Below are 15,678 nucleotides of genomic sequence, written 5' to 3'. Positions count from 1 at the left end.
GCTGTCTTTGCATTATAAATTTCAGCTGGTCACAGACAGAGGTATCCTCCTGTCGGTGCAGCGCAGGGGGGCGGGGGGTGAGAAACCTAGAGAGGAGTATTTGGAGATTGTATGCAGTTACAAGTGGCGGCTGAAGTGCCACAGAGAAAAGACATTTGGGGACAAGTTGCAAAGGGTGACAAAGCCTGCCAGAAGAGGGAATATGGTAAGGATTACCCCTCATTCCTCTACCCCTTAGCCTCATGACTATTTAACCACTTCTGGACCGGAAGATTTTCCCCCTTAATAAATAGGCCTTATTTTGCGATTGTGCAATGTGTTACTTTAACGGACAATTGCGCAGTTGTGCAACGCTGTATCCAAATATCCTTTTTTTGCCCACAAATAGAGCTTTCTTTTGGTGGTATTTTATCACCTGTGCTATTTTAATTTTTTACGCTATAAACAAAAAAGTGACAATTCTGAAAAAAAAAAAAAAAAACAATATTTTTCACATTCTGCTATAAATAACATTCCCAAAAAAAAAAAAAAAAATTTAAAAATCAAATTTTTTTAACATTTTAGGCCAATTTGCTTTCTGCTACATATTTTTGGTAAAAAAAAAAAATCGCAATAAGCGTATTTTGATTGGTTTGCGCAAAAGTTATCGCGTCTACTAACTACGGGAAAGATTTATGTCATTTTTATTGTTTTTTTTTTTTTTTAACTAGTAATGGTGGCGATCTGCGATTTTTTTGCAGGACTGCGACATTGCGGTGGACAGATTGGACCCCTAACTGACATTTTTGACACTTTTGGGGGGACCAGTGACATTACTACAGTAATCAGTGCTAAAAATATGCATTGTTACTGTAATAATGACACTGGCAGGGAAGGGGTTAACACTGTGGGTGATCAAGGGGTTAAATGTGTACCTAGGGGAGTGATTTTAACTGTATGGAGGCGTGACTTGTGAAATGATCATAGAGACCTGTGATCCTATATAGAAGGATCACAGGGGCTCTGTGATCACTCCAGGGAGAATAGCGGTCAGCTGTGTTTACAAACGTTCTTCTCTCTCAGCGAGGAGCGATGGCGGGTGGCAGGCGGCAATAGGAGCCGCCTGCCCCGTGCATCGGCTTCCTGGCTGACCAGCGGGGGCGGGAGCACGCGCACGCCCCCTAGTTGCCTGAAAGCAACCGATGTATACCTACGTCGGTTTGCCCAGGAGCGGCTGCCTGCTGCAGTATAACTGCGGCGGGAGGTTGTAAAGTGGTTAAGAATTGCGTCCACCCAGGGTTCACCATTGTTGTCCCAGGCCCCCCTGGGAAACTGGATAGGAGGGCGGCAGCATAAAGAGGAACTGATCCCTCCATGCAGCCGCTGAACCCTCCTCTCCCTCCCACAAACATTCAGTGGCTGCGGGAGGAACTGGAGGGCATTGGCTCCTCCATGTGCTTCTCCCGCTACCTCCCTATCCCTGTCCTTCTGACCCAGTGCACCTTTGTCCTTCCCTGACCCCCCCCCAGCACAGCCAGGTTTCCCCCTCCCACCGGCTGCTGCTGTCAGTAAGGAGAGTGGGGAAGGAGCTGGTAAATCTGTAATTTGCCGGCCCCTTCCTTGTTTTAATGAATTAAGTCAGTGATCGGCAAACTGTGTTTCTTATGCCTCAGTTCATGAATGAACAGGAAGCCTCTGTACAGCATTCCTGTTCATTCATTGTGTGCAGCTGAGGCTGCAGAGAAAGGGACTGATGAATCTGTCCTCACTTCCTTTCTCTATCTCAAAAGTGAGACACCAGGGGTCTGTGTAGACCCTTGATATTTCACCAAAGCTTAGACATTTCTGATCTCATCCACAGAAAGAAGAACTAGAAGGCGACGGTATTCTACAGGAGACAGATAGTATAATTAGAACATGCTATAATGTGTCAATTGCGAGATACGTGCATAAATCTGTATCTTAAATGGAGTTTAAACACATAGATATACAAAATGGATACTAAAGATGGAGGAGCATGTCCCACGCTCCTACACCCCCCAAGGGGGGTCCTAAAAATAAAAGTAAAAAAAAAATAATAATAAAAAATAAAATTGTAAAAGAAAATAAAAATAAATTAAATGGTAAAAAATTTATAAAAAAAAAGAACTACTGTTACCAGTGGCAGAACTACCAGGGTCGCACTTGAAACAGGGTTATGGCGCTCCACCACCGTGGGGGGGGGACCCCAAGACGGCAGGAAGGTGGCCCGCTGTGGGTTTGTAATAAAGGGTCCCACAATGGGGGTAAAGGGCCCTGAAGGTTCTTGTTACGCCTCTGCGGTCACCTACCTATTCAGGTCAAACAGCCATTGTCTCCTGATAGCCCAACCCCACCAAAGTAGAAAGGTTACCCGATGGATGATGACATGGCCCCCTCACATACCAATGTTCAGGCCCAGTGACTGGCCACTCAGGCCACTGAATGGTCACATTCAGAAGGTTGTATAATGCCTGATAGGAGTAAGCGCTACCCGAGGGCGCAGCAACACTTCAGTAAAGAGAAGCCATGTCAGAAGACCCTATAAGTACTTACCAGTCAGTCACAGCATCAATTTTGTTTGTGTCTTCTGGGAGGTTTGACATCAATCCGAAGACATCTGTCCGGTTTTCAGAGTCGGGGTAAGTGAAAACGGCACTTTAAAAAAGAAGAACAAAAAAGAACAGAAGGTAATTTGATGACTTTAAAGTGGTTAAAAAGGCTTGAGATTTTTTATCTTCATGCATTTTATGCTGTGCTGCTCCTCCCACAGCCCCCCTAATACTTACCTGAGCCCCATCTCGATCCAGTGATGTGCATAAGAGCCTCAGCTGTCCCGGGACCCCCTCTTCTTATTGGCTGAGACATTGGCTCCTACTGCTGTCAATCACAGCCAGTGAGCCAATAAAGAGAGAGCAGGGGGCGGGACCGAGCCTTGGCTCTATGTGTGTTATGGAGCGGCTTGCTATTGGGGGCATTGGTCAAAGGGGAGGAGCCAGGAGCGCCGGCGGGGGGAACCGAGAAGAAGAGGATCGGGGCCGCTCTGTGCAAAACCACAGCACAGAGCAGGTAAGTATAACATTTTGTTATACTTTTAGTTTTTTTATTAATCTAAACCATTAATACCACATTAAACTTCAGTTTTGTTAATTTAAAAAAAAAAATCCCCCTCCAGATCATTCAGTCTTCAAATCCTTACCCGCTTCTATTATGGAGGTTTTGATTTAGCGTGTGAGAGTCTGCCTTCACTATAATCACATGACCAGTCTCAGCCTGGGAAACCAGAGTAGCACACCTTAGGCTGGCCTGACACTTGTAGAATTTTGTTTGATCGTTTGGACGAGAAAGTAAAACAATTGTCCTCCATCCAGCCATTCAGTGGTGTTTCCATGGGGTAGACCAGTGGTCTTCAAACTGGCCCCTTATGGGACAGCAGGGTAGGTACCATGTCTTCTTTATGGTCTAGTACAGTGTTTCTCAACCTTTATTCAGCCGAGGCACCCTTTAAAATTCTGAACAATCTTGAGGCACCCTCCAAAATTATGAACAATCTTGAGGCACCCTCCAAAATGATGGACAGTTTTGAGGCACCCTCCAAAATTATGGACAGTCTTGAGGCACCCTCCAAAATTATGGACAATCTTGAGGCACCCTCCAAAATTATGGACAATCTTGAGGCACCCTCCAAAACTATGGACAGTCTTGAGGCACCCTCCAAAACTATGGACAGTCTTGAGGCACCCTCCAAAATTATGGACAGTCTTGAGGCACCCTCCAAAATTATGGACAATCTTGAGGCACCCTCCAAAACTATGGACAATCTTGAGGCACCCTCCAAAACTATGGACAGTCTTGAGGCACTGTCCAAAATTATGGGCAGTCTTGAGGCACCCTCCAAAATCATACAGTCTTGAGGCACCCTCCAAAATTATGGACAATCTTGAGGCACCCTCCAAAACTATGGACAATCTTGAGGCACCCTCCAAAATTATGGACAATCTTGAGGCACCCTCAAAAACTATGGACAATCTTGAGGCACCCTCAAAAATTATGAACAATCTTGAGGCACCCTCCAAAATTATGAACAATCTTGAGGCACCCTCCAAAATGATGGACAGTCTTGAGGCACCCTCCAAAATGATGGACAGTCTTGAGGCACCCTGCAAAATGATGGACAGTCTTGAGGCACCCTCCAAAATGATGGACAGTCTTGAGGCACCCTCCAAAATGATGGACAGTCTTGAGGCACCCTCCAAAATGATGGACAGTCTTGAGGCACCCTCCAAAATGATGGACAGTCTTGAGGCACCCTCCAAAAGGATGGACAGTCTTGAGGCACCCTCCAAAAGGATGGACAGTCTTGAGGCACCCTCCAAAACTATGGACAGTCTTGAGGCACCCTCCAAAATTATGGACAGTCTTGAGGCACCCTCCAAAACTATGGACAGTCTTGAGGCACCCTCCAAAATGATGGACAGTCTTGAGGCACCCTCCAAAATGATGGACAGTCTTGAGGCACCCTCCAAAATGATGGACAATCTTGAGGCACCCTCCAAAATGATGGACAGTCTTGAGGCACCCTCCAAAATGATGGACAGTCTTGAGGCACCCTCCAAAAGGATGGACAGTCTTAAGGCACCCTCCAAAAGGATGGACAGTCTTGAGGCACCCTCCAAAACTATGGACAGTCTTGAGGCACCCTCCAAAATTATGGACAGTCTTGAGGCACCCTCCAAAACTATGGACAGTCTTGAGGCACCCTCCACAAGTATGGACAGTTGAGGCACCATCTAAAATTATGGACAGTCTTGAAGCACCCTCCAAAATTATGGACAGTCTTGAGGCACCCTCCTAAACTATGGACAGTCTTGAGGCACCCTCCAAAATTATGGACAATCTTGAGGCACCCCATTGTAAAATGTAAAAACAATTCTAATAGTTTTACATAATGCAGCAACATCAACACACCGTAGGACACCCAATGTGAGGTTATTTATTCTTCCAAAGCAAATACACTTTTGCAAACATGCACTGACTAGTATTCCAATGTTTGTCTTCTCCCTCAGTTTTTCTCCATCACCTAGATAATGAGACCCCCCAGCTGATGGAGAGGGTCAAACAAGGATGATATGCAGGCAACGGACATCCTCCTTATCAAGTGATGATGTCATTGACCGTTAGGATGCTGGCAGTGAGAAGGTTGTAATGGTGCACAATGAAAAGCTGTGGCTTTGTGTATCTAAAAGGTAGGGTTCATCTACACGTGGGCTTGTATACAATTTTGGGGCACTTTTTAGGCATTTTCCCAAGGCACCCTGAAGAAACCTACAGGCACCCCAGGGAGCCTGGGCACCCTGGTTGAAAAAGGCTGGTCTATTAGACCCCTGATGTCTCCCCTGCCCTCCAGTACAGCTATTCCAGCACAGATCGTCTACTCGGCTACACTAGCCAATTGAGACCCGGGGTCATTAGTCACAGGAGGGACCGGGAACCAATGTTCTGTGAGTACCTCCACTCTTACTGTACAAGCAATTTTCCCCCATCCTGGAGGAACAGGAGAGCCCGGGAACCACTGTGAATGGGGAAGGTTAAGAGCTCCAAAAAGTGATCGGGAGGCTCTAGAGCTGCCTGGATCCCTTTTGTTGGAAAGCCCTTCACTGGCTGTTAAAAGCTGGTACCAAGTTCAAAGCTGCAGCCGTCATCTTGATATAACCCCCTGTGCACCATGCGGTTTATAAATGTACCTCAGTAGTCCAGTGGTTGATATATCTGGATAGATTTTTGATAAATAAATGTCTTGAATTTGTATCCACAGGCGCTGTCCTAGAAAGACCCTCGTTCTTTTCCTGTAGTAGTCATTTGCTAGTTTAGGACGATGACGTTCCGGGGTTTTCACCCACCCTTCCACTCTCAACTCTTTTTAAAAAACGCCCTCTTCATGGGGTTATCTCCTACAGCAGAGGGGTAGCTTGACGCTTGTGGGGCCCCATGAAAAAGTTGACTTGAGCCCCTTCCACCACCCGCCACTTCCACTGCGCGCCAAGATACTCCCACCGCGCGCCAAGATACTCCTGCTGCACGTGCAGACAAGATGGGGGCAGGCAGGCCACTCTTAGCTGCCGGTTGAAAGTGGTAGGCTTGTATGTAAAAGCAGAAACTGACTTCCAGCTTCATGTACAAGCCCACCACTTTCACCCGGCAGCTCAGAATGTGGCTTGCCTGCCCTCACCTTGTGTGCACATGCACGGTTCTGCAGGGTGGGGAGGGACTGGGATGGGTAAGAAGGGGGGTTGGCAGAGCAGAGAGTGCGGCGCTGGAGGTAAGGGCTTGCCATGTCACCCTGTGTAGGTGAATCCGGACATTCAGAGGGCCCAGGATGAGCCTGGGTGGGCCCCAGCCCGAGCCTGGGTGGGCCCCAGCCCAGCCGGCCCTCTTCATTTACTGAATTACCCATGCAGGGTGACACGGCACACACTCTTCCCCAGGGACACCGTGTAAAATCTAATATGACAGGGAGGCTGCTCGGGTCCTCTGGAGCATGGACAGGGTCTCCAATGCCACACCTGCAATCCATCAAGCTCCACCCATGTCTACCCACCTTGTGTAAACATGCACGGTTGATCAGGGTGGGGAGGGAGGGGCTGAGCGCCATTGGGGTGTGTGGGCCGAGCAGAGAAAGCACCGTTGGGGGAAAGGGCTTGCCCCATCACCCTGTGTAGTTAAAACCAGAAACTCAGAGTGGCCTGGACAAGACTGGATGGGCCCTGACCCAGCCGGCCCTCTTTGTTTACTGAATTACCCATACAGGGTGACGCAGCATGGGCTTTCCCCAACAACACAGTGTAAAACCTAATATAACAGGGAAGCTGCACAGGCCCCCTGGAGCATGGGTGGCAACCTGCAACCCCTCAAGCTCCGCTCATGTCCCCCCCACCTTGTGTGCATGTGCAGGGTTGATCAGGGTGGGGAGGGAGGGGCTATACTGGGCTGAGGGTGGGTGAGCAGAGAGTTTGCTCCTGGGGGAAAGGGCTTGCCCAGTCGCCCCGTGTAAGTGAAACCAGAAACTCAGAGGGCCTGGGTGTGAACATGGGCGCCGACCTGCAACCCCTCAAGCTCCGCTCATGCCCCCCCACCTTGTTTGCACATGCACGGTTGATCAGGGTGGGGAGGGAGTGTCTATATTGGGCTAAGGGTGCACCGCTTGGGGTAAGGGCCGCATCCATCCCCCTGTGTAGGTGAAACTCAGAGGACGCGGGCCTGGGTGGGAACATGGGTGGCGACCTGCAACCCCTCGAGATCCGCCCATGTCCCCCCCACCTTGTGTGCATCTGCACAGTTAGGCAGGGTGGGGAAGGAGGGGCTTTACTGACCTGAGCGAGGGGGGTGGGGGAGGTGAGCAGAGAGTGTGCCACTGGTAGAAAGGGATTGCCCTATTGCCCTGTGTAGGTGAAACCGGAAACTCAGAGGGCGCGGGCCTGGGTGGGAACATGGGCGGTGACCTGCAACCACTCAAGCTCCGCCCACGTCCCCCCACCTTGTGTGCATGTGCACGGTTGACCAGGGTGGGGAGGGAGGTGCTTTACTGACCTGAGTGGGGGAGGTGAACAGAGAGTGTGCCACTGGGAGAAAGGGCTTGCCCCGTCACCCTGTGTAGGTGAAATTGGAAACTCAGAGGGCCTAGGTCCTTAGGACAACCCTGGGTGGGGGACAAGCCTGGGTGGGTCCCGACCCTGCGACCCCTCAAGCTCCACCGAACCCCTGCGACCCCTCAAGCTCCGCCCATGTCCAACAATCCTGGTAGTTTAATTGGATTACACCCAAAATTATTGCAAGTCGGTAGAAGGCATATAAAAATTTAGAGTCCTTTGGGTTCAGGGACTGATATGAATATCTGAACATCCTATAGAGTGAGATCAATGAGACAGATATCGCTTTATTTCTAATGTTACCTCTTCTCCAAACAGTCTGCTATGGAAGGGGTTTTGGTTTCTTCGTCACACACAGACCAGCTGCTGTACAGTTTGGACTGGGAAGGTGGAACGGCACTGGAAATCCCATTCACCAGCTGAGAAAGGAGCGGATTGTCCATGCTTGGAATCATGCAGCCAATCTGAAGAGAGAAGACAACCATACATTACACGGAAGTCTACTTTGGTTTTCGAATGCAACATAGTAACTACCGCACGTGGCAAGTCAAAAAGTAGCCAAAGGGCAAGTCCATCCAAAAACATTTCTACGGGATGGGTCTGGTGGGTTGGGTCACCTACGGTCTACTTCCATCTCTCTTGGGGACTCCAGCAGGGAGTATCTCCTTAATAGAGTTCCTGGATTATGTCCACCTAACTTGGGTTGTTTCTAACCCCCTTGCTACATTGTCCATAGTACAAGATACATTAAAAATACATTGTAAAGAGTTTCCAGATTTTATTTATAATTTGTTTAAAAGTTACGCCCCTTTCACATGATTGGACTGATCAGGTCCGCCTGTCTGTTTTTCAGGCGGACCTGATTGGGCCACCCATTCTCCTCTATGGAGAGGGGGATGTCAGTGGAGATGTGTCTGCTGACACCCATCTGTCATCCGATCCAGCAAGATCCACTTAAAACAGACGGCTGGCGATACATTCGCCATCCGTCCATTGGGTCGGAATCGGATGAACGCGGACATGATGTCCGTTTTCATTGGATCTCCCCATAGAGGAGAGCGGGACTCTTGACAGGTCCGTCTCTGCACAGTGAGCAGAGATGGATCTGTCCTCTGCCTGCTCAGCGGGGATCAACTAAGTGATCCACGCTGAGCTAGCGGAGTCCGCCGAGCGGATCCGCCCCGTGAGAAAGGGGCCTTCTACGTCCAACACGTTTCGGAACTCCCTCTTCTTCAAGCAGAACAAATACAACCATAGGAATAAGAATATTTTTTATTACCATCCAAACCCATAGGGATACAACACTCGACTACATTGGACAATTTTGGAAGGATGACTTTTTCTATAACTACTTCAACCGCCGGAAAGGTTATACCGCCTTCATGACCAGGGGGTAGAACAAGCTGCCAAATATTTTCACTGCTGCTCACAGAGTGTCTCAACAGTTGTTTTTGCTCTGTTAAAGTCCACCTCTTCCAAAAAAAAAAAAAAAAAAAGAATGGAAAAGGAATGCACATTTATTTTCAGGGGGAAAAAAAATATAATAAATGTACAATAAATATTATACAAAAGTGTATAGCATTATTTATCTATGTAAAAAAAAATGAAAATGTATATATATATATATATATATATATATATATATATATATATATATATATATTTATATATATATAAACAAAAAAAATAAATATATATATATATATATATATATATATATATATATATAAATATATAGTGAAAAGTCCACAGAGGGACAAGGGGGGAATTGGGACTATGCGATACCAAATACCAAGCGATACCAGATACCCAAAAATATATTTGCAGGAAAAAAAAAATTATAATAAATGTACAATCAATATTATATAAAAGTGTATAGCATAATTTATGTAAAAAAAATAAAAATGCAAATGTATATATATATATATATATATATATATATATAAAATAAGAAGAAAAAAATGTATATATATATATATATATATACACATATATATATATATATATACACACACACATATACTGTATATACAGTATATATATATATATATATATATATATATATATATATATATATATATATAGTGAACAGTCCACAGAGGGACAAGGGGGGAATTGGGACTATGCGATACCAGATAAAGAAAAAAGAAAAAAATTATAATGGAGAATAGAAATGTAAATGTTAGAAATTAATATTCTAAAAAAAATATTTTTTATTGATATGAAAAACAGTAAAATACATCAATGAAAGATCATTGTTGGGTAAGATAGTAAGATTGTGGCTTGCTTGCCCCCACCTTGTGTGCACGTGCACAGTTCAGCAGGATGGGGAGGGACTGGGATGGGGAAGAAGGGGGGTTGGCCGAGCAGAAAATACGCTCCCAAATATTTTCACTGGTGCTCACAGAGCGTCTCAACAGTTGTTTTTGCTCTGTTAAAGTCCACCTCTTCAAAAAAAAAAAAAAAAAAAAAAGAATGGAAAAACGAATGCACATTTATTTTCAGGGGAAAAAAAATATAATAAATGTACAATAAATATTATACAAAAGTGTATAGCATAATTTATGTATGTAAAAAAAATGAAAATGTATATATATATATATATATATATATATATATATATATATATATATATAAATAAACAAAAAAAATAAATAAATATATATATAAATATATAGTAAAAAGTCCACAGAGGGACAAGGGGGGGATTGGGACTATGCGATACCAAATAAAGAAAAAAAATATATATAATGGAGAATAGAAATGTAAATAATAGAAATTAATATTCTAAAAAAAGATTTTTTATTGATACAAAAAACAGTAAAATACATCAATGAAAGATCATTGTTGGGTAAGATTAAAAAAAAAACCCATGAAAACATACAAGAGGGCATTAATGTATATATACGGGAAGGCCCCTGATATAAATACAAATACAGATGTCAAAGTAGTAATGGACACAGAAGCTCTGACGCGTTTCAACCTGAAGTCTTCTTCTGGGGGTAGATGTCCACTTTACACAGTTATAGTGAATAGATCAAAATATACAGGCATACCCCGTTTTAAGTACACTAACTTTACGTACCCTCGAGAGTACACAATGTATGTGCAATAATTAAAAATAAAAACTCATGCAATATTTCAAAAAATGTATGTAAAAAAAATGTAAGACTCGTACACACCAGGAGATGCGCCCCAGAGTGGGTTTTAGGGCAGGCTGAAAATAATAAAATAAAAAATCATGCAAAATTTCCAAAAAAATATATGTGCAATAATTAAAAATAAAAAAACTCATGCAATGTTTCAATAAACGATTGATATGTGCAATAATTAAAAATAAAAACTCGTGCAATATTTCAAAAAATTTATGTAAAAAAATGTAAGACTCGTACACACCAGGAGATGCGCCCAAGAGTGAGTTTTAAGGCACGCTGTTAATTTCAATAGGCCGATAATTTTATTAGGATGAAAATTACCATAATAAAATGACTATTAATGATAGATAATGAATAATAAAAGAATTACTGTAGAAAAATAATTAAATAATAAAACTAAAAATTCATGCAATATTTCCAAGAAAAAAAAATGTGTGCAAAAAAAACCCCCCCCAAAAAAACAAAACTTGTACACAGCAGGAGATGAGCCCAAGAGTGCGTTTTAGGGCAGGCTATTCACTTCAATGGGCTGGCAAATTCCTTAGGATGATAACTATAATAAAATGACTATTAATAATAATAATAATAATAAAATTACTTTAAAAAATTAAAAATAAAAATCCATGCAATATTTAAAAAAAAATAAAAAATTTGGGTGCATAAAAAAAAAAAAAAAAAAAACTTGTACACAGCAGGAGATGCACCCAAGAGTGCGTTTTAGGGCAGGCTATTCATTTCAATAGGCTGGTAATTTCCTTGGGATGATAAGAACTATAATAAAATGACTATTAATGATAAATAATTCATAATAAAATAATTGCTGTAAAAAACAATAGAAATTCAGGCAATATTTTAAAAAAAAAATTAATGTTGCGCGCAAAAAAAGAAAAAAAGATGTAGGGCTTGTACACACCAAGAGATGCACCTGAGAGTGGTATTTAGAGCAGGCTGTTAATTTCAATAGGCTGATAATTTTATTAGTATAACTATAATAGAATTACTATTAATGATAAAGATTTCATAATAAAATAATTGCTGTAAAAAAATAATTAAATAATAAAACTAAAAATGCATGCAATATTTAAAAAAAAAAAAAAAAAATGTGTGCAAAAAAAACAAAAAAACTTGTATGCAGTAGGAGATGCGCCCGAGAGTGCGTTTTAGGGCAGGCTATTCGTTTAAATAGGCTAGTAATTTCCTAAGGATGATAATAACTATAATAAAATGACTATTAATGATAAATAATGAATAAAAAAATAATTACTGTAAAAAAATAAATAATATAAATAAAAATGCATGCAATATTTTCCAAAAAAAACAACAAATAAAAAAAAAACTTGTACACAGCAGGAGATGCGCCCGAGTGTGCGTTTTAGGGCAGGGTTTTTATTTCAATAGGCTGGTACTTTCCTTAGGATGATAACAACTATAATAAAAGGACTATAAATGATAAATAATAATAAAATAATTACTGTTAAAAAAAATATATAATAATAAAACTAAAAATTCATGCAATATTTCCAAGAAAAAAAATGTGTGCAAGCAAAAAAAAAAAAAAAACTTGTACACAAGTTTAGGGCAGGCTATTAATTTCAATAGGCTGGTAATTTCCTTAGGATGACAATAACTATAATAAAATGACTATTAATGATAAATAATAATAAAATAATTACGGTTAAAAAAAATAATAATAATAAAAATAAAAAAAATTCATGCAATATTTCCAAGACAAAAATGTTGTGAGCACAGCAAAAAAAAAAAAAAAAAAAAAACTTGTACACAAGTTTAGGGCAGGCTATTCAGTTCAATGGGTTGGTAATTTAGAATGATAATAACTATAATAAAATGAATATTAATGGCAAATAATTGATAATAAAATAACTACTGTAAAAAATGATAAAATAATAAAAATTCAGGAAATATAAAAAAAAAATGTTGTGTGCAAAAAAACACAAACTTGTACACAAGTTTAGGGCATTTCAATAGGCTGGTGATTTCCTAAGGATGATAATAACTATAATAAAATGACTATTAATGGCAAATAATTCATAATAAAATAACTACTGTAAAAAAAATGATAAAATAATAAAAATTCAGGAAATATAAAAAAAAAAAAAATGTTGTGTGCAAAAAAACACAAACTTGTACACAAGTTTAGGGCATTTCAATAGGCTGGTGATTTCCTAAGGATGATAATAACTATAATAAAATGACTATTAATGGCAAATAATTCATAATAAAATAAATACTGTAAAAAAAATAATAAAATAATAAAAATTCAGGAAATATAAAAAAAAAAAAAATGTGTGCAAAAAAAAAAAACCACAAACTTGTACACAAGTTTAGGGCAAGCAATTCATTTCAATAGGCTGGTAATTTCCTTAGAATGACAATAACTATAATAAAATGACTATTAATGATAAATAATAATAAAATAATTACGGTTAAAAAAATAATAATAATAAAAATAAAAATTCATGCAATATTTCCAAGACAAAAATGTTGTGTGCACAGCAAAAAAAAAAAAAAACTTGTACACAAGTTTAGGGCAGGCTATTCAGTTCAATGGGCTGGTAATTTCCTTAGAATGATAATAACTATAATAAAATGAATATTAATGGCAAATAATTGATAATAAAATAACTACTGTAAAAAATGATAAAATAATAAAAATTCAGGAAATATAAAAAAAAAAAAAAAATGTTGTGTGCAAAAAAACACAAACTTGTACACAAGTTTAGGGCATTTCAATAGGCTGGTGATTTCCTAAGGATGATAATAACTATAATAAAATGACTATTAATGGCAAATAATTCATAATAAAATAACTACTGTAAAAAATGATAAAATAATAAAAATTCAGGAAATATAAAAAAAAAAAAAAATGTGTGCAAAAAAACACAAACTTGTACACAAGTTTAGGGCATTTCAATAGGCTGGTGATTTCCTAAGGATGATAATAACTATAATAAAATGACTATTAATGGAAAATAATTCATAATAAAATAACTACTGTAAAAAAAATAATAAAAATTCAGGAAATATATAAAAAAAAAAAAAAATGTTGTGTGCAAAAAAAAACCCCACAAACTTGTACACAAGTTTAGGGCAAGCAATTCATTTCAATAGGCTGGTAATTTCCTTAGGATGACAATAACTATAATAAAATGACTATTCATAGCAAATAATTAATAATAAAATAACTACTGTAAAAAAATGATAAAATAATAAAAATTCAGGAAATATATAAAAAAAAAAAAAAAAATTATGTTGCGTGCAAAAACCAAAAAAAAAAAAAATATGTAAAGCTCGTATATACCAGGAGATACATCCCAAGTTATTAATAATTCATAATAAAATAACTACTGTAAAAAATAATAAAATAAAAATTCAGGAAATATAAAAAAAAACAAATGTTGTGTGCCAAAAAACACAAACTTATACACAAGTTTAGGGCAAGCAATTCATTTCAATAGGCTGGTAATTTCCTTAGGATGACAATAACTATAATAAAATGACTATTCATAGCAAATAATTCATAATAAAATAACTACTGTAAAAAATAATAAAATAATAAAAATTCAGGAAATATAAAAAAAAATAAAAAAATTATGTTGCGTGCAAAAACCAAAAAAAAAAAAAAATATGTAAGGATGTGTTTTAGGGCAGACCATTAATTTCAATAGGTTGATTATTTCATTAGGACGATAGTAACCATAAAAAAATGACTATTAATAATAAATAATCAATAGAAAAAAATGTAATAAATTAAAAATAAAATAAAAATCATTGCAATAATTTAAAAAAAAAAAATTATATTACGTGCAAAAAAAATGCAGGGCTAATAGGCTGCCCTTTTTGCACAAAAATTATAAAATAAAAAATGTTCTGGTACGATTTATAAAACTGCGCTGCATCAAAACATTTGCACTTCGGTGGGCGTGATTGCGTCTGCTACATGCTTGGGGGCACCATTAGGAATTAATGGCACCCTTGCGCATCTGCAAAAGGCAATCCTTTTTTGCACTTTTTTTTGCACTTCTGATGACTAGGCGCAGTTGACAGCCTTTGACAAGTAATATTATTTTTTTTTTTGCACAGGACCATAATCGTACCTTTACCATTGATCTTATATATATATATATATATATATATATATATATATATATATTTTTTTTTTTTTTTTATTTTTTTTTTTATTTAAGGTTCTTATATAGCGCTGTCAATTTTACGCAGCGCTTTACATATACATTGCACATTCACATCAGTCCCTGCCCTCAAGGAGCTTACAATCTAAGGTATATATATATATCTTATATATAAAAATAGGGGCGTGCACCCGGGGCGAGCTGCCGGTCCTGTTGGGTTGCCAATGACCTGTGGACACACCAGTGTGAGCCGCCTGCGCTGTGATCAGCATATAGAAACTGTTACTATGCGATTACGAGGATTGTAAGCGTCTGCCCCTGCGTCTCCACCCTCTCCCAGCACCCATCTCTTATACACAGAGCCATGGATGCCAGGAATGCCGTACAGGGGGGGGGGGGAGACCAGTAAGCGGGTCACTGGTTCCCAGTAAGGGTGACAATGGCACGCACAAGTGATACTCACTAATGAAAGCCATGCATGGGCCTGCCCACCAGCATTCCTGGATCCCCTCTGCAATCAAGGCACCCCCCCCCCCCCTCCTCCTACTGTTACCCTCCCCTCCTCCCTACAGCTAAAAGCAACCCCCATCCCTACTGCTAGAGCTACAGAATGCATTAGGTGCAGCTTACATTGCGGTTGCTCCTCTGCAGCCTGGCTCAGCCATGTCCAGGGTCTGATGTCACCGAGAGCTGCAGGCTTGGATGGGAGTTGCAGTCTCGCGTTGAGTCCCA

At 40.0% G+C, this 15,678-nt stretch overlaps 1 protein-coding gene across 1 annotated transcript in view; it reads right to left on the bottom strand.

The window, feature by feature from the left end:
- Window positions 1–15,660, bottom strand: part of LOC309557245 (uncharacterized protein) — a 51,726-nt gene extending 36,066 nt beyond the window's left edge. Inside the window, exons 1-3 of the mRNA XM_082259912.1 lie at window positions 15,577–15,660; window positions 7,947–8,107; window positions 2,554–2,655 (exon numbers count right to left, since the gene is read on the bottom strand). Of these exons, the coding sequence (XP_082116038.1) occupies window positions 2,554–2,655; window positions 7,947–8,098 (254 nt within the window). The 5' untranslated portion in view covers window positions 8,099–8,107; window positions 15,577–15,660. The remainder of the gene's footprint in view (window positions 1–2,553; window positions 2,656–7,946; window positions 8,108–15,576) is intronic.
- Window positions 15,661–15,678: the final 18 nt, after the last annotated feature.

Source organism: Pelophylax lessonae (genome assembly GCF_965119305.1).
Source record: "Pelophylax lessonae genome assembly, chromosome: 5".
Taxonomy (NCBI): Eukaryota; Metazoa; Chordata; class Amphibia; order Anura; family Ranidae; genus Pelophylax; species Pelophylax lessonae.
The sequence above is the reverse complement of the archived record's forward strand: the minus strand, read 5'-3'. Positions and strand labels throughout refer to the sequence as shown.